The sequence below is a fragment of the Chiloscyllium plagiosum genome, chromosome 7 (genome assembly GCF_004010195.1).
Source record: "Chiloscyllium plagiosum isolate BGI_BamShark_2017 chromosome 7, ASM401019v2, whole genome shotgun sequence".
NCBI classification, from domain to species: domain Eukaryota; kingdom Metazoa; phylum Chordata; class Chondrichthyes; order Orectolobiformes; family Hemiscylliidae; genus Chiloscyllium; species Chiloscyllium plagiosum.
The window spans coordinates 72,805,982-72,830,603 of NC_057716.1; the positions used below are offsets into that span (position 1 = coordinate 72,805,982).

Sequence of the window (24,622 nt, forward strand, 5' to 3'; positions counted from 1 at the left end):
ATCTAACCTTGCTAATCAGTTCCCATGGGAAACCTTGTTGAACGCCTTACTGAAATCCATATAATTATATCTACCGCTCTGCCCTCATGAATCCTCTTTGTTACTTCTTCAAAAAACTCACTCAAGTTAGTGAGACATGATTTCCCACGCACAAAGCCATGTTGACTATCCCTAATCAGTCCTTGCTTTTCCAAATACATGTACATCCTGTCCCTCAGGATTCCCTCCAATAACTTGCCCACCACCGAGGTCGGGCTCACAGGTCTATAGTTCCCTGGCTTGTCCTTACCACCTTTCGTAAACAGTGCACCATGTTTGCCAACCTCCAGTCTTCCGGCACCTCACCTGTGACTATCGATAATACAAATATCTCAGCAAGAGGCCCAGCAGTCACTTCACTAGCTTCCCACAGAGTTCTCGGGTACACCTGATCAGGTCCTGGAGATTTATCCACCTCTACCCATTTCAAGACTAACAACACTATTAACAATCCAATCTTTATGTTGGCAACTTATTATTTAAACCAGTAAACAGGACATTCCCCTTTTGCTTTTAGCACAATCAAAATCACACTTCACAGTCTGTCCAATGTTAGCGTATATAAAAACCTTGCAGCCTTCTTTCTAATAAAACAGTTTGAGGTTATTGTAATCTCATACAATCAAATACACAAGTGTATTGTCTTGCAGATTGCAAAGCAGGTCATATGACCCCTTCCATTTTACCTTAAGTTAAAGACAGAGGATAGAATTTTCTGGTCGCAGTGGAGGTAAACTCAGAGGTTGGAAGGGCATTTAATCTGGTAGGGTAATGGTGCAACTGATTGCCATCTCCTATCTCCACCAGTATTAAGTTCTGGACAGGACGATCCATGGGTGAACTTCCCAGCCCATTGTTAATGCAGGTCCTTAAGTGACAACTAGCATTGACCCAACTGTAATGGACTTGCTGACAAGAGACCCTCCCAGAGATAAAAAGGATGCAGGCTATATGATGACAGGGGGGAAAAGGGAGAGTTTTGATCAAACATGCTCAAAGAATGGTTATGTGCATGGATATGGGGCAGTATTGATGACAGGGAGATGCCCACTGTGCACCACCTTCTGCCATTGCCTTCGACCCCCTGATACCCTGTTCCAATAACCTCCAACCTTGGAAACCCCTCCCTTTCACAAATCATCTACTTTTGTCCTGTATCCTTGGGTTAATGCCATTGTCAGTGAAGGGACTCTATTAATGATGCGGTAGGAAGTTCATCCATGGATTTTCCTGCCCAGGCAGAAGTCGTGACCTGTCCTGTGGCATTGCTAAGTGCAGGAGTTGCTAGCCAATGATTATTCAGCATTTCTTACTACAAGAGATTTCTGCCTATGGGAACCTAATTCCAGATGAAGGCCTGTCTGTGGTTTCAGACTACCCTGATCAGTAGAAGATCCAGTCTTTCATTAAAAGATGCAGAGCAGGTACCTCACCAATTTTGCAACAGCTGGGAGAGTCCCTTGCCACCCCCAGAAGATTCCACCCACAGTCCCAAATCATATTGATCTTCTGATTCTCACAATTCTAACAGAATATTAACAAATGGTGAAAGGAAAACTTTTCCACTACTCTTTTGCAGAAGTACAAACTTAGAAATATTTGAAGTGATAGTGTGGGGTAGGTTGTTGACCTCAAACAGTGATGCAGTTCACTCGTGAGCAAATTATTGTGGCATTGTTTTTTTCCTTAAAGCGATGGCTTGGAAAGCATATTTCTAATTCTACCAGTTAAAATCCTTGCACAAACAAGTTATTCAATATGTTGTAATATTTTATTATTTTCTTCCAGTTTGAAGAAAGATTATTGGATATAAATTACAACAAACATGATGGCCACACTCCCCTTGTATTAACTGTACAAGATGTGGACATGTTGGAAAAACTGAGAGATCTTAAACCTGCAGAATACAGACCAACAGAGGTTGTTCAAGAATTTCTTGAACATAACGAGTAAGTTTAAATTTAGTACAATGGAATATATACTGTCTTCAAACTGTCGATTTACCTATTTTGGTACTGGATTCAGGCCAGTTTTTCTTTCTTATAAACTGTAAAGCAGGTGTAAATGTAAACTAACTGGGTCCAAATTATATTGAGTGGAAGTTTTCCATTTTTTGTTGAAGTGTAGGGAGTGAGTGTGTTAGGTAGTGACTGCTAAGAAAACTTGCCATATCATGTAACGAAATGCAGACAGACAGAGAATAGGTGAGTTTCTTGGTTAATCTTGGATGTTAGTGTCCTAAGTCTGTAAGTGTGTAGATAGAGCTGTACTCCTCAGGGCTCCAGTGGTGAGAAGGTAGGTTTGTTTTCAACTTTTCTTGTGGATTTGAGGTTTCAGAGAGAAAGCAGTCAGGGAGGTCAGTGGCTTGGACAGTGGGGTGGCTTTCAGAGACCACCTTCTTGCACCCCCTTTCTTGCCTCTGATTGCCCTGGGGACATTATGGTGGGCAGGTTAACCTGGCTTCACAGTTGAGAAATTCTCCAACTTTATCACCTGCCAGGGAGGACGTTGGTCTGGAAGGTGGTGGTTTGAGTATGTGGCCATTAATTGACCATTGAACAGCCTAAATTGCTGGCAGGCCAGGAGGTCACGCGTGCATCTTCTCACCCTCAACATAATTAGTGAGATGGTGAGAAGGGAATGAGTTTCTCTCCAAATCCTCACACCATTCTCTTTTGCGTTATCTCTCTTGCCACCTCCAGAAGGGCAAAATCACATTTAACATCTTGAGTAGCGATTGATATTAAATTGCCAGTTCATGCCAGTTCATCAAAGGCAAAGTTAAATAAACAGTAATATTTTTAAAGAACAATTGAATTAATTTTTTTTATGATTCAATCAGAAGGTCGGTTAGTCAGTATGCAGCCCAAGTGAAAAAAACAGCAGGAAAACATCTGACAGATGTACTACCAAATCAACTCTCACTACAAGGTAAAAACCAAAAGGAAACTGTGGATACTGTAAATCAGAAACAAAACCAGAAATTGCTGAAAAAGCTCAGCAGGTCTGGCAGTATCAATGGAGAGAAATCAGAGTGAACACTTCGGGGCAAGTGAACCTTCCTCAGAACTCAAGGCATCAGTCGACCCGAAACATTAACTCTGATTTCTCTCTGTCAATGCTGCCAGACCTGCTGAGCTTTTCCAGCAATCTCTGTTTATCGCTCCAAGGTAAACTTCCTTCTATCTGTTTTAACAATGATTTTCAAGGAATTAGTAAGTCAAAATTTCTTGTTTATAATATACTTTATTGGAATGTAATGTGAAATAACTTAGATAATGATAATCAATCAATGTATCAATAAATTTGAGACCATTAGAAGTTAAATGCTTGAACCAGCAAAATATTTATTTATTAACAAAGACAAATGAGTTAAATTAGAAATATCTGAAACACTATTAAAAATAATAAATCATGTAAGATAAAATATATTACATTATTTTTATTTCTTTTAATCTGTAAAAGATCTGTCATATCCTAATAGCTAGCTAAGAAACTTTGGATACTATATTTAGCCTTTTTTTGTAGCTAATTATCTACAGGAGCAAGAATCGTTTATTTTCTGTTTATGGATGTTATATCCAGTTCTGAAACCTTATTAAGAACCTTGAGAGTCAAATTGATCCAAATAAAGCAAAATATCATATTAAATTCAACATCACACTGATTATCATAGCTGAAAGATAATTGCACAATTGTGTATGGCTTTATGTATTCACCAGATAATGGTTTTACAATATATTGGGCTGAACATTTCTGCTTTTGGCTAAGTGTCAGTTTAGTGAATTTTCATGCAAGTTTTCTCGTAATTTACTAAACCCGCCTCATTAGCTACTGCACCCCTTTGACCTGATTCTAGCCACATCCTACCACCTGTTGTCACTATAAGAACTTGTCTCTCACCAACCATCCCCCCAAGAGGCTGGCATACCTGGCACCCATGCCTTTTTAAAAAGGCTGCTGTGCAACCAGACAAGCATTGGTAATCCTTTGTTGGCAATGAAATGGCACAGCTGCCACAAAGTCATGCTGTCAGTGTCACATAGCTGGCATGGCTGACACTGCCTCATACAAACATTCTCTCACCTTTGTTGCTGGTTAATTGCCATGCCCTTGAGTTTACCTGTCCTTAGCTATATCCGATCTAAACAACCTCTCTAAGTCACTGTCACTCTGTTCTCAGTGCCCAATTATAGACCCAAAAGGTCACTGTCACTCTGATCTCAGTTCCCAATATCAATCTAAATCTTGTCAATGTCCAGCAGGGATAATCCACATACAGGCAAGTAATCAGACTATTTCAAACATACGTTTTTGTTGCAATCAGTAAAAGCAAACACAAAAAAAATTATAGGCTGCATTCCATCAACATCAACAACGAAAACTCTTTGCAGTAAGCAGTGAACCCAAAGTTGCTAGGTACATGCCCTGACTCCCATGTCAAGAATTCTCAGAGTTTAGATTGCTTGTGGCAAGTGGTATGATATGAAGTTACATAATCACGAGATAGATGTAAGGAGGTTATGAACAAGCAATAATCCCCCTTCTTGGGCATATTAACTAGTGATAATCACATCTCAATGCCTGGAATTTGCTTTAAAAATGTAGTGAGTTGCTCCCAATATCAAAACAGGCTTCACTGGGCTTCACATGCAATTCTGCCCGTATATCTCACAATAGCCCGTGTGCTCAGGCCCCTATAAAATTCCATTTAGAATATTCAATGAACCTTTAAATGGCAAGAAAGAAAATATTATATTTGAATAGGTGAATGGCTGAATATAAGAAGAAGTCTTAAGAGCAGGAACAAATTTTGCAGATATTAACAAAAATTAAATTAGGCTCTGCTCTTAAATAGAAACAAAATAATTTAGAGGAAGTGCTGTCCATATTGGTTAAAGAAAGTCTGTGGTTTGCAAGCTGAGGACTCTCTCATAATGTAGCATAACCATTTTTAGGTAGCTTCCTGGCATACGGAGAACAGAATTGTCTAAAGGTCGATCTGAGCACCGGCAGTTCACAGGTAACAATGTGTTTCATTTCTTATTGAAAAGAAATCAAATCTGAGCAAAAAAAACATTAAATTTAACGTAAAGGATTTCTTTTAATCTTCAGTGATGTTGATTAGCTGGAATTTATAATTATCCTAGAAATAAATATTTTGATACTTTTGGCTCGAGGAAACAGGGATATGAGAAAGTATTTGAATTAGTTGCTGAATCATTACAACATATAGTGCCCTTGTCCATTAGGTACAAGATTCTTGTGTCTGGTAGAGATGAGAGCACAGACTGCTGGGAAAAAAATGAGCAAATTTCATTCAAGTGGGAGAGAAAAGAAAAATAGGAAGGAAGGATCCAGTTATCATCATCCATGCACGTACCAACTTCATAGATAGAACTAGGAAAGAGGTCATGTTGAGGGATTACAAGCAACTCGGGACTTAAAAGCAAAATAATGAAGGTAATAATCTCTGGAAAATGACCTGACACGTGCAAATTGGTTTGGGTAAATAAAATTGCTGAGGTAAACGTGTGGATCAAAGATCAGTGTGGGAGAAATGGTTTTGGATTCATGGGACACTGGCAGCTGTATTAGGGCAAGAGAAAGTTGTACTGTTGGAATGGGCTTCATTTGTACATTGCTGGGAGCAGCAGTCCTGGTGAATTGTTTAACTAGGGTTGTAGATAGAGCTGGAAATGTGTTGCTGGAAAAGCGCAGCAGGTCAGGCAGCATCTAGGGAACAGGAGAATCGACGTTTCGGGCATTAGCCCTTCTTCAGGAATGCCCGAAATGTCGATTCTCCTGTTCCCTAGATGCTGCCTGACCTGCTGCGCTTTTCCAGCAACACATTTCCATCTCTGATCTCCAGCATCTGCAGACCTCACTTTCTCCTTGTAGATAGAGCTTTAAACTAATTAGTGGGGGCAGGGGGAGAGCACAAAAGAAGCAAAGTTTAAAAAATGAAAAAAGAAATGAGAGAGCAAAGGTGCAAAGCAGTGAAGCAGGGAATGATAATCAAAGTCTGACAGGAAGGGGTCGAAAATATATGAAGAAGAGTGCAGCATAATTTGAACTAGAGAGAGTATCAATGGTAAAAAGTCAAAGCTTCAAGTTCTATATTTGAATGCACATAGTACTTGTGACAAACTTAATGAGTTGACATCACAAATAGAAATAAATAAATGTGATTTGGTAGCTATTACGGAGAATGGCTGCATGACGAACAAGATTAAGAATATTCACGAGTATTCAGTGTTCTGGAAGAATAGGTAAAATGGAAAAGGAGGTGGTGTTGCTTTATTAATAAAGGAGTGCAGGGAAATGGTGAGAGGTGATGCAGTTGCAATAGATCATGATGCGGAATCAGTTTGAGTGGAGATAAGAGATAGCAAGGGAAAGAAATCATAGATGGGAATTGTTTACAGGCTCCATGAAGGATTGGTCACTGTAGGACAAAGTACAAATTGGGAAATAACGGAGATGTGCAAGAAAGATACTACAATTGTCACAAGTGATTTAATTTGCTTATAACCTGGAGAAATCAGATGGATAAGGGTAACATGGAAGAAAAATTGGAAATGTGCATCAGGGATTATTTCTTACACAGTACATTGCACAACCTAACTGGGAACAGGCTAATTTAGATCTAGTAATGTGCAATGATTTAGGATTAATAAGCAATCCTGTAGTTAAGGATAGTGATCACAATATGGTAAAACTTCAAATTCAGTTTGAAGAAGAGCAACTTAGTGTTCTCAACTTAAATAAGGGCAGATTTATGAAGAAAGAGTTGTTTAAAGTGAGCTGGGAAAATAGATTAAGGGGAAAGTTAATAGATGAGAAGTGACAGACACACAAACAAATCTTTCAAAACACTCAGCAATGATTTATTCAATCAAGAAGAAAGACTCAATGAGAAGGAGAAACCACCTGTGGTTAACAAAAGCAGTTAAGTAGAATATTCAGTCAAAAACTAAGGTATACAAAGCAGTGAAACCAGTGTTTGGTCAGAGGTTGGAGAATTTTTAGGAAACAGCAGTGATGACTAAAAAGCTAATAAAAAGGGAGTAGATTAATTATGAAAGTAAATTGGTAATAAATATAAAAATAACAGAAAAAGCTTATATATTTATATATATATAAAATAAAAGAGTAGTGATAGTAAGTGTGGGACTCTTGGATGTCCAAATGAGGAGTTAATAACAGAGAACAGGGAAATGGCAGATAATTTAAACCAATACTTTGCATCAGTCTTCACAGAGGAGGATGCTTTGAACATTCCAAAGATGACCAAAGTATTAATGTTAGGAAAGATTTTATAGCAGTTTCCATCACAACGGACAAAGTATTTTACAAACTGACTAAAGGCCAGCAAGCCATAGCAGTCTCATGGGCTCTCTCCAAAGGATTTAAAGGAAGTCACAGCACCAGGGTCCCAAGTTTGATTCCAATCTTGGGTGACTGTGTGTAGTTTGCACATTCTCCCTGTGTCTGTGTGGGTTTCCTCCAGGTGCTCCGGTATTCTCCCACAATCCAAAGATGTGCAGATCAGGTGAATTGGCCATGCTAAATTGCCCATAGTGTTAGGTGCAATAGTCAGAGGGAAATGGGACTGGGTGGATTACTCTTCGGAGGGTCAGTTTGGACTTGTTGGGCCAAATGGCCTGTTTCCGCACTGTAGGGAATCTGTCTACCTATCTAATCTAATCTAAGTGGCTGCAGAAATAGTAAAGGTGTTGAGCAAAATATTCCAGAACTCATTGGATTTCTTGAGGGATCTTGATGGAAGTGGATGAGTGTAATGTATCCAAATTTGCTGTTAATACAAAAGTAGGTGGGACATTAGGAATTTCCAATAGGCTGAGAGTGGACAAAACATAGTAAATGGAATTTAATTTAGGAACATGCCATGCGCTGTGGTGGAATAATTAAAAGGCAGAAATAGAAAGACACTCCAAAATATAGTTCAACAAAGAGGGATGGGGTGTTCTTGTGCATGAAAAATAAAATGTTAGCATGCAGATGCTGCAAGTAATGAGGCCTGAAATAACTTGACAGAGGCTAATGTGGCCAGGGAATTAGTCTCAGGCACAGCCAAGAAGGGGCAATGCCTATGTGAAGGAGAGGGTAGGGATCAAATCAATGGAATTGGAGGGGGAAATAAAACACTCCACCCACCCCACCCCCTTCCCGGCGATGCTCAGCTCTCCCTAAAAGCATCGATAGTGTTGGTGGACACTGCATTTTCCTTCTCTAAGGACACCTGGGCAAAAGTCCTGCTTATTTTTTTGTTCTACCCCACACTACTGCCTAACTGCGGTAGTGCTTATTTTTCCCAAGCACCCATGTCGTGTGTGTGCAGGCGTAGGACACTATGAAAAACAACAGGTGCTTAAATCTTTATTTTTATACCACCATGAGGAAGAAATGAAACATCCGAGTGGCCAGTGACAAGCAATGCCCTTCTCAAAGGGCAATGCAAGTCCTGCTTATATTTGTCAGCCAGGGCTCCTGAATTGGCCCAGGTTAACAACCCCAATCAAGAATCTCATAGTCAATGAGATCCACCTGGCCCTCCGGGAAGTCTCATTACAACTATGCTGGGTATTAGATTAGATTACTTACAGTGTGGAAACAGGCCCTTCGGCCCAACAAGTCTACACCGACCCGCCGAAGCGCAACCCACCCATACCCCTACATTTACCCCTTTAACCTAACACTACGGGCAATTTAGCATGGCCAATTCACCTGACCCGCACATCTTTGTGACTGTGGGAGGAAACCGGAGCACCCGGAGGAAACCCTCGCAGACACGGGGAGAATGTGCAAACTCCACACAGTCAGTCGCCTGAGTCGGGAATTGAACCCGGGTCTCTGGCGCTGTGAGGCAGCAGTGCTAACCACTGCGCCACCGTGCCGCCCTTTTTAATTTTTTTTTTTAAAAATTTTTTTTTTTTTTTTTTAAGCATAAAGGTTTATTATAACATTAGCATTTATTGGTGAGGCTGTACCTGGAATGCTGTGTTTGGTCCCTGTATTTAAGGAAGAATATACTGGTAATGGAGGCAGTTCAAAAGAGGTTCACTAGGCTGATTACTAGGATGAAGAGTTTGACTTACTGAGAATAGCTAAACAGGTTAGGCCTTTATATATTAGTGTTTAGAAGAATGAGGTATGATCTATTAAAACATGAAAGATTTTGAGGGGCTTGACAGAGTAAAGGTTCAGATTTAAAAACAAAATACAGCAGATGCTATAAATCTGAAACAGATTCAGAGAATGCTGGAGAAACTCAGCAAGTTTTGCAGCATCTTGAAAACAGAAACAGACTTAACTTTCTGAGTCTGGTACGACTTCTTCAGACTGTTGAGAATGATATTTCTCAAATGGTAGGGGAATCTTAAACGAGGAGACATAGTTACAGAATAAGGTGATACTCATTTAAAATTGAGATGTGACAGAAGTTCTTCATCCAAAAGGTACTGAATGCTTTACCCCAAAGAATTATGTATGTCAGTCATACAGCATGGAAACAGACCCTTTGGTCTAATTAATCCATGCCAACTAGGTTTCCCAAACTAAACTAGTCTCATTTGTCTATGTTTGAACCATATTCCTCTAAACCTTTCCTATTCATGTATCTGTCCAAATGTCTTTTAAATTTTGCAGCTGTACCTGGCTCTGGCAATTCATTCCATATACGCATCACCCTCAATGTGAAAAATTTGCCCCTCCTGTCCCTTTTAAATCTTTCCCCTCTCACCCTAAATCTATGCCCTCTAGGTTTGAACACTCCTACCCTAGGGAAAAGGTATTTACAATTCACCTTATCAGTCATGAACTGATTGAATGTGGGGGCATGCTTGAAGATTGGAATTGCATACTGCTGATCCTATTTCTGATGTTCCTCAAGTTTGCGTTGAGCTTCACTGGAATAGTGCAGCAGTCTGAGGAAGGAAATACCACTATGAAAGCAAGATGCAAAATTAAAACTGCAAGCTTGCAAACATACTTGCAGACTGATTCCAAAATTTCTACACCCAGTCAGTGTTTGATCTTCCTGATTGAGCTTGACCAACCATATCATTTTCCTCTGAGCTAGGTCTGACTTCAACCAGTGGAAAGCCTTCCCCTCCCCTGATTTCCACTGATTCCTGTTTTGCTGGGGTCCTTGATGCCACATTCAGTCAAAAGTTGCCTTGATGTGAAGGACAATCACCCTCTTAAATTTGTCTTCTTTAATCATATTTAGATCAAGGCCATAATGAAATCAGGAGCTGAATGAACCAAGCAGAACTCAAACTAAAGTCAGTATGCATGTTATTACTGAGTTAGTACTATTTGATATCACTCAAGATTAATGTGACAGCAGGTCAGGCAGCATGCAAGGAGCAGGAAAATCAGGCAAAAGCTCTTCATCATTCCTGACCATTCCAGGATGTTGCCTGATCTGCTGTGCTTTTCCAGCACCACTCTAATCTTGACTCTCATCTCCAGCATCTGCAGTACCCATTTCTGCCTATTTGATATCACTGTTGATGACACCTTCTGTAGGGGTGACCCGTACCTGTTTATACCAAAATGGGCCATGTCTGCTTACACAAAATGGTTGACAAACAAGACGGTGCAGCCTGTCCCAGCACTAAAACACAAAATGGCAGAGAAGTGATAAATAGGATGAACAAATTTGATAAGAGCATGCCTACAAAACAGGCAAGTGACTGATCTCAGCCACATTAATGAAAGGATAATTGTCCCAGTAAATAAATAGACACAAGGTGTGAAATAGAGGCCATTGACTTCCAAACATCTGAGCGAACAACAGCTAAAGTTATCTTAGAGTAATTAGCTTTTAGGACTAATATTATAACAGAAATCAATATTACAAGTGCTATAGCATGTAGTTAATACTAACTGTCTCTTGTATTTTTACACATATTAGAACAGTGGGAAATATAAAGCAACAGATGAATTTGATAAAGGCAGCACGTTAGAATACAATGAACATAGAGCAGTACAGTACAGGCCCTTCAGCCCTCGATGTTGTGCCGGCTTTTTTCTACTCTAAAATCAGACTAACTGACATACCCTTCATTGTGTATTATCTTCCAAGTGCCTATCCAAGAGTTGCTTAAATGTCCCTATGACCATGACTGCCAGCATTGCATTCCATGCACCCACCACTCTCTGTGTAAAGAACCTACCTTTGACATCTCCCCTAAACCTTCCTCCAATCACCTTGAAATGATGCCCTTTCATGATAGACATTCCTGCCATGGGAAGAATGTCTCTGGCTATCCACTCTATCTATGCCTCTCACCATGTTGTACACTGCTATCAAGTCACCGCTCATCCTTCTTCACTCCAGTGAGAAAAGCCCTAGCTCCCTCAACCTTTCTTCATAAGACATGCCCTCCAGTCCAGGCAGCATCCTGGTACATCTCCTCTGCACTCTCCCTAAAGCTTCCACATCTTATAATGAGGTGTCCAGAACAGAACACAATATTCCAAGGGTGGTCTAACCAGGGCTCCTTAGGGCTGCAGCATAACCTTGTGGGTCTTAAATTCAATTCCTGTTAATGAAAGCCAACATACCATATACCTTCTAGACAACCTTATCAACTTGGGTGGCAACTTTGAGGAATCTATGGACATGGACCCCAAGATCCCTCTGTTCCTCCACACTGCCAAGAATCTTGCCTTTGACCATGTGTTCTGCATTCAAATTTGACCTTCCAAAGTGAATCTCTTCACATTTTTCCAGGTTGAACACCATCTGTCACTTAACAGCCCAGTTCTGCGTCCTGTCAATGTTCTGTTGCAACCTACAACAGCCCTTCACACTATCCACAACTCCACCAACCTGACAAACCCACCCTTCCACTCCCTCATTTATAAAAATGCAAAGAGCAGAGGTCCTAGAAATGATCCCTGCGGAACACCACTGGTTACTGAGATCCAGGCTGAATAGTTTCCATCTACCACCACTCTCGGTCTTCTGTGGGCCAGCCAATTCAATATCTATCAACCAGATATCCCTGTACCCCATGCCTCCTTACTTTCTGAATGAGCCTATCATGGGGAATCTTATCAAACGCCATGCTAAAATCTATGCACACCACATCCACTGGTTTACCTTCATCAAAGTGTTTTGTCACATTCTCAAAGAATTCAGTAAGGTTTGAGGCAGGACCCACTCCTCACAAAGCCATGTTGACTATCTCTAATCAAGCTATGGTTTTCCAAGTAACCATAAATCCTGTCACTCAGAATCCTCTCCAATACTTTGCCTGCCACTGATGTAAAACTGCTGATTTGTAATTCCCAGAATTATCCCTCTTCCCTTTCTTGAGCAAGGAAATAACATTTGCCACCCTCCAATCATCTGGCACAAATTCAGTGGATAGAGAGGACGCAAAGATCACTGCCAAAGGTGCAGCAATCTTTTCCCTCCCTTCCTGGAGAAATCTAGGGTATTTGCAAGGTTTGTGAAGGTTTGTAGCTCAGGTTGAGGTTTAGGGTGTAGGTTTGTTCGCTGAGCTGTAGGTTTGATATCCAGGCGTTTCATTACCTGGCTAGGTAACATCATCAATGGCGACTTCCAAGTGAAGCGAAGTTGTTGTCTCCTGCTTTCTATTTATATGTTTGTCCTGGATGGGGTTCCTGGGGTTTGTGGTGATGTCATTTCCTGTTTGTTTTCTGAGGGGTTGATAGATGGTATCTAGATCTATGTGTTTGTTTATGGTGTTGTGGTTGGAGTGCCAGGCCTCTAGGAATTCTCTGGCATGTCCGCTACGTAGATGACACCTTTGTCATCACAAAATGAAACAAGATAGAAGAGACATTTAACATCATCAACAACACCCTCACAGGCATAATGTTTACCAAGGAGGAAGAAACCGACAACAAACTCGCATTCCTGGATGTCACAGTTGAAAGAAAGGACAACGGAGAACTACAAACCTGCGTATGTAGAAAACCGACAAACAGTGCGCAGAGAGTCTGTGAGGACGGATAGGTACTTGATAGGGCAAAGATGCACTCAGTTTGATGGGTTGAAGTGTGTCTATTTGAATGTAAGAAATATCAAGAATAAGGGAACTTGTGCCTGAAGTCAGAGGTGGTAGAGAAGGTCCTGAATGAATATTTTCATTCAGTAATCACTACTGAGAGGGACCTTGACATTTCTGTGGACAGCATGAAACAGACTGATATTCTAGAACATGTTGATGTTAGGAAGGAGGATGTGCTGAACATATTGAAAAATTTAAGGATAGATAACTCACCTGGCCAGACGAGATATACTCTAGGTTTCAAAGGAAGTGAGGGAAAACATTGCTGTGCATTTGGCAATGATCTTTGCATCCTTACTGTCCACTAGATTTGTGCCAGATGATTGGAGAGTGACAAATGTTATTCCCTTGTTCACAAAAGGAAATAAGGATAATCCTGGGAATTACAGGCCAGTCAGTTTTATGTGTGTACTGGTAAATTATTGGAGAGGATTCTGAGACACAGGATTTATGATTACTTGGAAGCCATAGTTTGATTAGAGATAGTCAGCATGGCTTTGCCTCATAAACCTTACTGAATTCTTTGAGGATGTGATAAAACACATTGATGAAGTTAGTGCAATGGATGTGGTGTCCATGGATTTTAGCAATGATAAGGTTCCCCATGGTGGGCTCATTCAGAGAGTAAGGAGATATGGGAAATCTGGCTGGTCCGTAGAAGACAGGGGGTGGTGGTAGATGGCAAATATTCAGCCTAAAGCTTGGTGACCAGTGGTATTCCACAGGGATCGGTTCTGGAACCTCTGCTCTTTGAGATTTCTATGAATGACTTGTATGAGGACATGGAAGGGTGGATTAGTAAGTTTGTGGATGATGCAAAGTTTGGTTGAGTTGTGGATAGTGTGGAGGGCTGTTTTAGGACATTGACAGGATGCAGAACTGGGCTGATAAGTGGCAGATGGAGTTCAACCTGGAAAAGTGTGAAGTGATTCATTTTGGAAGGTCAAATTTGAATGCAGCAAGCAGGATTAAAGGCAGGATTCTTGACAATGTGGAGGAACAGAGGGATCTTGAGGTCCATGTCCATAGATTCCTCAAAGTTGCTACCCAAAAAGGGTTGCCAAGGAGCTGTATGGTGTGTTGGTTTTCATTAGCAGGGGGATTGAATTTAAGACCCACAAGTTTGTGCTGCAGCTTCAAAGAATAGTGTGTCAGTTCTTGTCACTTCAGTATAGGAAAAATGTGGAAGCTTTAGAGGTTGCAGAAGAGATTTACCAAGATGCTGCCTGGACTTGAAGGCATGTCTTATGAAGAAAGATTGAGAGAGCTAGGGCTTTTTTCATTGGAGCGAAGGATGAGAGGTGACTTGATAGAGGTGTACAAGATGATGACAGGCACAGATAAATTGGATAGCCAGAGATTTTTTCTATGGCGAAAATGTCTATCACGAAGGGGGCATGATTTTAAGGTGATTGGAGGAAGGTTTAGGGGAGATGTCAGAGGTATATTCTTTACACAGAGAGTGGTGGGTGCGTGGAATGCACTGCCAGCAGTGGTAATAGAGACAGATACATTAGGGACAATTAAGCGACTTTTGGATAGGCATATGGAAGATAATACAAAGGGTATGTAGGTTAGTTTGATCTTACAGTAGGATAAAAGTTCAGCACATTGATTTTTATCTTTATCAACTTAATATTGAACCTTATTATTTTACAGTCAATATTTCCCAAATACTCTCCCACTTTGACGTTCTCCATTTGGCTTCCCCCATTTCCATCCCTACCAGGGAAGGGGTGTGCTGGATTTGGTCGCAGGGAATGTTCTGTTCCAAAAACTTCTCCTGCATACATTGCAGGAATTTCTCCCCTTCCGTGCCCCACACTCTTCCTTTTTCCGAGCCTACCCTAGGATAATTTAAAGCACCAACTGTCATAACCCTACCTGCCTTGCAGATTTCTATAATCTGCTTACAAATGCTGACTTCTACATCCTCCCCACTATTTGGAGATCTATAATAAATACCAACAAGGTCACTACTCCCTTTCTGTTTCTCACCTGCAACCATATAGCGTCTAACTCAGGAATGATCTCTCATTCAAGGACCATGACACTATCTTTGACCAAGACTGCTACACCTCCTCTCCTTTAATCTACCCTTTTTCCACTAAAAGCCTTATAACCTAGAGTATTAACTGTTCTATCTTAAGCCAAATTTCTGTCAGTCTACTAGAGCAAATTTCAGGTTCCAATTCCCCAATTTTGTTTTTACATTCAGTGCGTTTATATACATACAATTTAATCCTGCCCTTATCTCTTTTTGCCCATTGGAAGGTGATTATTTCTTTGTTCACTGTCAACACTGAAGCTTTACCTTACTTCCTTTTCCCCGGCGGTTAGTGGTGTCGATAGTAGTCATGATTTGGAGATGCCGGTGTTGGACTGGGGTGTACAAAGTTAAAAATCACACAACACCAGGTTTTTGTCCAACAGGTTTAATTGGAAACACACTAGCTTTCGGAGCGACGCTCCTTCATCAGGTGATATCACCTGATGAAGGAGCGTCGCTCTGAAAGCTAGTGTGCTTCCAATTAAACCTGTTGGACTATAACCTGGTGTTTGTGATTTTTAACTTCCTTTTCCCCATTCACCATCTCCTCTCTTTTGCCCTCTCTGATACTTACAAATCTAGGCCCATTTGTATTTTGAAGTAGACAATAGGAAGCAATTTGAACTAAAAGTATTTATTCCAGACTCTCTGCATATAATTGTCATATGCATTAATGTGATGACATAATATAAACAAACCTTTTGGAACAAAGTAACAAAGTAAATACCCCCAGCATTTATTCATGTTTAAGAGCATGATAAACAATTTGTGCTTCTGAAAGCTCTTGAATCAGATTGCTTTTTTTTAAAACCGAAATTAACATTTTTGTAAAGTAAACTGATAATGTGCCTACTGATTGCCCAAATAGAGAGATACCAGCAATCACAGTAGCAGAAATAAGGTAGTTTTGACTATATTGGTTAAAACTCTTCACACCTTTGTGACATTGTTAAAATAACATTCTTTCAATGATCAGAATTCAAATGTATTCATTTCTGCACAACAAAGCACTTCGAGCTGATGTTTTTACACACGTGTTTACAGGATTACAATTAAAATTTATGTTGTCTTATTCCACTAACTTGATCCTACTTTATAGAACGATATTTTCAGAATTTAGTGTTTTCAGTTTATCTATTATTATTATAAGTACTGTAATGTAGAGATATAGACAAGCAGGGGTTAGTTGATTGTCTTTCCCAGCAGGCATTAACTTAAATTGGACTTTGCACTTGTGCAGTTTGATGCATCACTATAGCTTTATTTATATCACCTTTGCATTAGCTGTTGGAAAAATGCCTGCATTGAAATCAATAGACACAGCTTAATCACACATCAAACTTTTCATTAATTTTCAGGAGTTATAGAATTTAGCCCTCTCAGTACCAGTTGCACTGGAAAACTTGCAATGTTCATATGATTTTTCTGGCCTCCAGATGTCAACTGTGAATTCAGAAAACACAAATTGTTTCATGAGAAGAAATGAGGGTTTAGCTTCTGAAAACGACAACATTTTGGTCAAACGATCTGATGGAACAAATACAGAATTTCAAAGACCAACACAAGGTATTATTACATTAAACTGTGGATTTTAATTATTTTGACAGAAGATGGAGGGTATAGTTTCTTTATAAAAAGCCTTCATTCAATTATTTCTTTCACACACTTATAATAGGTTCTTTGTCTAAGGCTACTGTAACTTTAATAGTTATGTATGAATGAATAGTACACTCATATTTCCTTCTTTAGAATAGGTCATTATTGTTCTCTTTTTAGCGATGCAAAGTAACATCTGGGCATGTTCACGTTGAACATACAAGCAATTCTATGTGATCTGATATATCTACAAATTATACAGACGAGTTACATGCTACTTATGCTGCAGAGAGCCTGACTGCACAATAAAGACAAAGGTAGCTAAATATGCAAGCTTTGCAAAAGCTGCAAACAGTGCTCAGTACTGCAGATAAATAGAGAATAAGGGGAATATTCGTTCAATCTCAATATGTAAACCTCATTCAGGTGCTACTGACCAATACAGGTACATCTTGCTATAGTTTAAGATGTTTAACCACAATTTATTTAAGGCTGTCATTGTCATGTTATATTTGAATCATTTAAAGGCTCTTTTGTTAGGACTGTTCTGATAAATTTTGGTAATAAAAAATGTTGATGCACCTTTTAATACAAAATCAAATGCAAGTGGTGAAGTGATGTGTCAGAATGCAATTTGTGCATTTTAAACAAATGTTTGTCAATATCTCTTTCACCAAGATAGTTCTCTCTTTAAAAGGTGTCAAGAAAGCATGCGATCTGTAAACATGTATCAAACAACATTTCCATGGCTTTGTATAGATATACCTTAATAGAAGCAATGCGATGAAATGCAGAACAAACAGAGCACTCTGCCCTCGAAGAAAGATATTGTCACATGTATGACAGAAAAGATACTTTCCTTTGCTGTGAGAGTCCTGCCAATCACTGGAGATGTGGAGTGAATAATAAGAATGACAGAAAATATGGAACGTTTCAGTTCTTATAGAATACATTTTAAAAAATTTTCCTCTTCCTTCTGTTAGATCTCCATTTTCTATATTGTCATACTGCTTTTTATTACTGAGAAGGTGAAGTATTCTGGGCCAGAGCATTTTTTCTTGAGCATAAATATTGCTCCTTCACTAGCCAAGAGAAGTATTCTTGTATGAGAAAATTATTTTTCAATTAAAATTTTAAGTGCTCTTTTATCTTAAAGCTCTCTACTTCTTCCCTCAAAGGAGATCCCAACAGTCAGTGATGCTTCCTACTTTCATCTGGAATTAGAAATATTAACTAATTTTACTGCAAATTTCTGTCCTTCTCTCAACTTTATCTGGTCCTTGACTTCTTTATTTCCATTTCTGGGAAACAGACCATCTACTAACATCCATTGCAACTCACCATCGCCCACAGCTATCTTGACTATATTTCCTCACACTCTTCTTGTAAGGATTTAATTGTTTTCTCCCAGTTTTTCTGTCACTGTTGCATCTGTTTTGATGATGACAACTTCTGTAGCGCCTAACATGTGTTCCTTTTCCTCAAATGAAGATTCCCCTCCACTCTGATTGACATGGTTCTCGGATTCTGCCCACTCCTTCCCCTCTCTCCCAGAACAAACAACATTCCGCTTTGTCCTCACATTCCAACCCACTTGTCTCTTCAATTTCATCTTCCACCATCTCCTGCAGGATTCCACCACCAAACACATCTTCCCCCTCCCCTTCCCTGTCAACATTCCACAGTGACCTTTCCCTTCATGATACCCTGGTCCACTCCTCCATCACTCTTAACACCTCTTCAGCTTCAATGACACCTTCCCATGCAATCATGGAAGGTCTAACAATTATCTATTCACTTCCTCTTTCTTCATTGTCCAAGGTCCCAAACACATTTTCCATGCGAACCAGTGATTTACTTATAATTCTTGCAATATTCTCTATTTAATTCGTCGCTCACAGTACGGTCTCCTTACATTAACAAGACCAATCAGAGACATGATGTCTGCTCAGTGGAACACCTCTACCTACAGGAAACTAGATATCAGTGTAGGAGTTATGATGAGTAAGTTTGCAATGACATGAAAATTGATGATGTGGATAAATAGTGAGGAAGAAAGCTTTAGATTGTACAATGATAAAGATGGGCTGGTCAGATGGGCTGAATAGTGGCAAGTGGAATGTAATCTTGAAAAGGATAAGCTGATACATTTTGGGAGGACTAACAAGCCAAGGGAGTACATGGTAAATGATAGGACTGTAAGAAGTACAAAGAATCAGAGGGACTTTGGTGTGCATGTCCCTATGTCTTTGAAGGCAAGACAACAGGTAGAAAAGGTGTTAAGGCAGCATATTGGATACAAGCTTTTATTAGTCAAGGCATTAAGTACAAGAACTATGGGTTATTATGGAGCTGGAAATGTGTTGCTGGAAAAGCGCAGCAGGTCAGGCAGCATCCAGGGAACAGGAGAATCGACGTTTCGGGCATAAGCCCTTCTTCAGGAATGGAATTATTATGGAGCTGTCTATGATATTAATTAGACCACAGTTGGAGTACAATGTGTAGTTCTGGTAGCCACACATCTTGTAGATAGAGCAGAGGTATTCCACTCAGTGGTCATCCACACTGTGATTGCAAAAGAGGGATCATAGAAAAATATTCAACAGGATGTTGCCTGAACTGCGGTGATTCAGCTCTGAACAGAGACTAGAGAAAATGGGGTTGTTTTCCTGAGAACAGTGAACATTGAAGGGGGACCTGATTGATATAATGTTCTGAGGGGCACAGACAGTGTAGAGGGAAGAAACCTTTTGCCTCAATAGAAAGGTCAAGACTGGGGGCAATTTTCAGGTAAGGAGCAGGGGGACTTATTGCCTGAAAGGGTGGTAGAAGCAGGAGCCATTAAGACATTTGAGAACTATTTAGATGAGCATACAAAAGCTACAGGTCAAGTTCTTGGAAATGGGCTTAGAATAGATAGATGTTGACTGAACAGCATGGATACAATGGCTGAAGAGCCTTTTTCTGTGCTGTAAAAAAATGCTCTGACTCTAAGAAGTACCCTGACCATCTGCTTATTTGCCATTTCAGTGCACCATCTTGCTGTCACACTAACATTTCTGTCCTTGGGCTGCTGCAGAGTTCCAGTGAAACCCAAAAGCAACCTGGAGGAACACCACCTCATTTTCTGCTTAGGTATCCTACAATATTGAGTTCAACAACTTCAATCCATGAACTCTGTCCTCCATTTTGATTACTGTCCCTCACCCTCCTTGTGTCCTGTTTGCATAGGTTTACTCTCAGTACAGCTGTCCTCTACATTAACCTTGATCATTAATATCAAATCTTCATCTACATTTCTTCTATTTTACCATCAGCATTCTCTGTCTTTTGCTCTGAGCACCTTTTACATCTATTCCTCTTGATCTTCCTCTCCTCCTTTTTCTACAGCATTAAAACCCATCATTTTTTCAGACCTTTTCAGTTCAAAGTTTGTGAGAAGATTTGTAGCTCGGGTGCTCGTTGCTGTGGTTCTGAAGTTCCAAAGATGTGAATTTGTACTGGAAACACTAACTCCTTTTCTCTCTCCACAAACACTTGCAGATTGCTGAGTTTCTCCAGCATTTTTTGTTTTTAATTCAGATATCTAGTGTTCTCATTACTTTGCATTCTCTTTTAGGACAGACAGAACTTCAGTTTCACTTCTCATCCAAAAGATAACACTTGTGAGAGCACTTCTTAGAGCTATAGTGGAGTGTTGGCCAAAAAACTTTGGTGCTTGCTTAGGACGTGAACCTACAACTTTCGGATGTATAGGCTACCAAAACATTGAGGCAAATTCGAATGCAAGAGGCCGTAGATTATCAAAAGGCATATTAAAATATAATCTATGTTCGTGCCATAGGTTTGATACTGTGAGGAAATCAAGTCCATTAGTTATTCAAACCTTAATACTCACAATGGGGCAATAATGGAATTCACTTAAGAATTACATTTCATGACATGTTATGGAAATTATGTTCTAATTTAAATGAATTTATTCTGTTCATTAATCTTTAAAAATATCTTGACTAGGTCCACCAATTCTTCTTGCTTTCAATACTGCAAAAAATGCATTACAAGAGATGATTTGTCTTTACAATGATTTAGAAACAAATAGGTAAGTGTAATTTTATCAATGTTCTGCTGTAGAATTTAATACTTGAACCTTTAAAGTGTAACTTGCAACTTCAAATAAAAATATCATCCATCTGAACTGATCAAAGCATAATGGAAATAGTTGCAATTGAACTAAAAGATTTATAATGATGTTTAGCAGTAAGTTATCTAAACTTCAATAATGCTTGGTAGTTTCAGTAGTTAATACTTAGATTTAAAATTGACAAATTTGAAAATTAGTTTCATGCTAACATATATTTCCTCTTATTGCAAATCAAATCTACCTTTGCTGACATTGTTACACAGTTCCAAAGAAATAGGAACTGAAGCACAAATAGATAAACATGACGTGTTCATAGCCATAATTTTTATCCAATAAGTAAGGAAGCTTTATAATAAGCCAGACTGTAGGGAATCACATTCCTTGCCAGTACGGGTGGCCTGACCACTCAATCTATCTGCAATCCAAAAAATGGCAAACCTATATGCAGGCACCAACTACATTTGCATCAGTTGGTGCAAATGTAGTTAGGAAACAAAAAAGGTTTTCTGTTTCTTGAATAAGAAGGGATTTTGTAAGTCAGATATCAGGAACCAATACATTATTTAACTACTGGTCTATTGATAACTTTGGAATGAAAATTGAATGTTACTTTAAAGGGTGAAAGATCTGTTCTGCTACAGGTAATGGCCTAATGATATTATTGCCAGATTATTAATCCAGAGACCTCAGTAATGATCTGGGGACTCTGGTTTTAATCCTGTCATGGCAGATGGTGAACTATGGATTCAATTAAAAATCTGGAATTAAAAATCTAAAGGTGGCTATGAAATTGATGTCAGTTGTCAGAAAAATCCATCTAGTTCACTAATGCCCTTCAAGGAAGAAAATCTACCATCCTTACCTGTTTGGACTACTTGCGGTTCCAGACTCTCAGCAATGTGGTTGAATGTTAACAGCAATCTGGGCAATTAGGAATGGCAATAAATGCTGGCCCAGCCAGCGACATCTACACAACCTGTGAATGGATAAAAAAATTACCAAGTCAACAAGTAAAATAATCAACTCTAATTTGTATAATTTGTATAACAGGTAGTCAGCAAAACAATAATGGACTAATTTAGTGAGGGAGCCATACTCAAAAGGGACCAAGGAACAGAGATGGGGACTACAACATTGTAGTTCCAATTCTCTGAGCTACAAGCTTTAAGAATACAGTTATTGAGTTAGCTTATCACAATTTTGTTTGCTAAAATTCCAAGTATTTGAGGGTGAACGTGCAAATGCATTAGTTAAAATAGCAGACAAATGCCATATTTTATCAGTATAAAATTTGCTTATTTTATCTCAAAATCAATGTGAAATAAATTGAAGGAGTTTGCTGTTAGAAGCTCGTCTGCATTCATTACTGTGGCATGAATACTCATCAACACTGCTGAACATGTGCATAACAAAAATGTCAAGGACAGTATACAATCAAAAACAAATGCATACAAAATGACAAATATTAATGATAAACCAGAGGAATGGGTATTTTTTGTAACCAGCAGTGGATGACCAAAAGCCAAATAAACAGATGGAAAATTGATGAAAAAAGAAAATTGGCAAGAAATATAAAAAACAATCAAAGAACTTTCACAAGTTTATTAAAAGAAAAAGTAAAGTGAGTATGTGATGCTCGGACAATGTGATTGAGGAACTGATAATGAAGAACAGGAAAAATGGCAAATAATTTAAATCAATGTTTTGCATCAGTATTCATGGTGGAGAACACTGTAAAAATCCAAAAGATATGAGATAAACAAGTTACTATTCGGACAATAGATCTTGTATCAGTTTCCATCACTAGGTATTAAGTAGTTGACAAACTAAAGCCAGATAAGTCACCAGGATCTGATGGCCCACATCCAATGACGTTAAAGCAATCACTGCAGAAATGGTGGAGCTATTGTTCAAAATAGGAGACATTGTGCCACATCAGAGAGGGGTAAGTCACCTGGAAGCTTTTCCCTAGGAGGCACTCACACCCCTTAGAATAGGTAATTCAAACTTGATCTGTGATAAGAAAATAACAACATAGGAACTAGGAGCAGGAGTAGGCCACCTGGACCTGCAGGCCTGCTCTGCCATTCAATAAGATCATGGCTAATCTTTTTGTGGCCTCAACTCCACCTACCTGCCCCCTCATCATAGCCCTTAACTCCTTTACTATTCAAAAAATGATCTATCTTAGCTTTAAAAACATTTACTGAGGAAGCCTCAACTACTTCACTGGGCATAGAACTCCATAGATTCACAACTGTCTGGGTGAAGAAGTTCCTTCTCAATTCAGTCCTAAATTTGCTCCCTCTAATTTTGAGGCTATGCCATCTTGTCCTAGTTTCACTCGCTAGTGGAAACATCCTCTCTATTTCTATCTTATCTATTCCCTTCATAGTTGTATGTTTCTAGAAGGTCCTCATTCTTCTAAATTCCAATGAATATAACCTCAGTCTACTCAGTCTATCCTCATCAGGCAACCCCCTCAACTCTAGGATCAATGTAATGAACCTCCTCTGTACCCCCCTCTAGTGCCAGTACATCCTTTTTCAAGTAAGGAGACCAAAACTGCACACAGTACTCCAGGTGTGGCCTCATCAGCACCCTGTACAGCTGCAACATAACCTCCCTGCTTTTAAACATTTCATTTGCCTTCTTAATTGCATATTGTACCTGCAGACCAACCTTCTGTGATTCATGCACAAGGTCTCTCTGCAGAGCAGCATGCTGCAATTTTTTACCATTCAAGTAATAATTCTTTTTACTGGTATTCCTACCAAAATGGATGATCTCATGTTTATTAATATTCTTTTATTGGTCAGAGTATTGAGTACAGGAGTTGGGAGGTTATGTTGCAGCTGTACAGGATATTGGTCAGGCCACTGTTGGAATATTGCGTGCAATTCTGGTCTCCTTTCTATCGGAAAGATGTTGTGAAACTTGAAAGGGTTCAGAAAAGATTTACAAGGATGTTGCCAGGGTTGGAGGATTTGAGCTATAGGGAGAGGCTGAACAGGCTGGAACTGTTTTCCCTGGAGCGTGGGAGGCTGAGGGATGACCCTATAGAAGTTTACAAAATTATGAGGGGCATGGATAGGATAAATAACAAAGTCTTTTCCCTGGGATCAAGAAGTCTAGAACTAGAGGACATAGGTTTAGGTGAGTGGGGAAAGATATAGATTAGATTCCCTACAGTGTGGAAACAGGCTCCTCGGCCCAACAAGTCCACACCGACCCTCCGAAGAGTAACCCACGCAGACCCATTTTGTCTCTGATTAACGCACATAACACTATGGGCAATTTAGAATGGCCAATTCACCTGACCTGCACATCTTTGGATTGTGTGAGGAAACCGGAGCACCCGGAGGAAACCCACACAGACACTGGGAGAACGTGCAAACTCCACACAGACAGTCGCCCAAGGCTGGAATCGAACCTGGGTCCCTGGTGCTGTGAGGCAGCAGTGCTAACCACTGAGCCACCGTGCCGAAATCTAAGAGACCTAAGGGGCAACCTTTTCACACAGAGGGTGGTGCGTGTATGGAATGAGTTGCCAGAGGAAGTGGTGGAGGCTGGTACAATTGCAACATTTAAAAGGCATTTGGATGGGTATATGAATAGGAAGGGTTTGGAGGGAAATGGGCTGGGTGCTGGCAGGTGGGACTAGATTGGGTTGGGATATCTGGTCGGCATGGACAGGTTGGACCGAATGGTCTGTTTCCA

General features: G+C 39.7%; 1 protein-coding gene across 1 annotated transcript in view; it reads left to right on the plus strand.

Annotated features, from left to right (window-relative positions):
- The window catches only part of map3k19 (mitogen-activated protein kinase kinase kinase 19), a 73,238-nt gene that overhangs the window by 22,941 nt on the left and 25,675 nt on the right, over positions 1-24,622 (plus strand). The window contains exons 3-7 of the mRNA XM_043694039.1: positions 1,828-1,988; positions 2,882-2,970; positions 4,998-5,062; positions 16,602-16,731; positions 20,776-20,860. Coding sequence (XP_043549974.1) covers positions 1,828-1,988; positions 2,882-2,970; positions 4,998-5,062; positions 16,602-16,731; positions 20,776-20,860 — 530 coding nt within the window. The remainder of the gene's footprint in view (positions 1-1,827; positions 1,989-2,881; positions 2,971-4,997; positions 5,063-16,601; positions 16,732-20,775; positions 20,861-24,622) is intronic.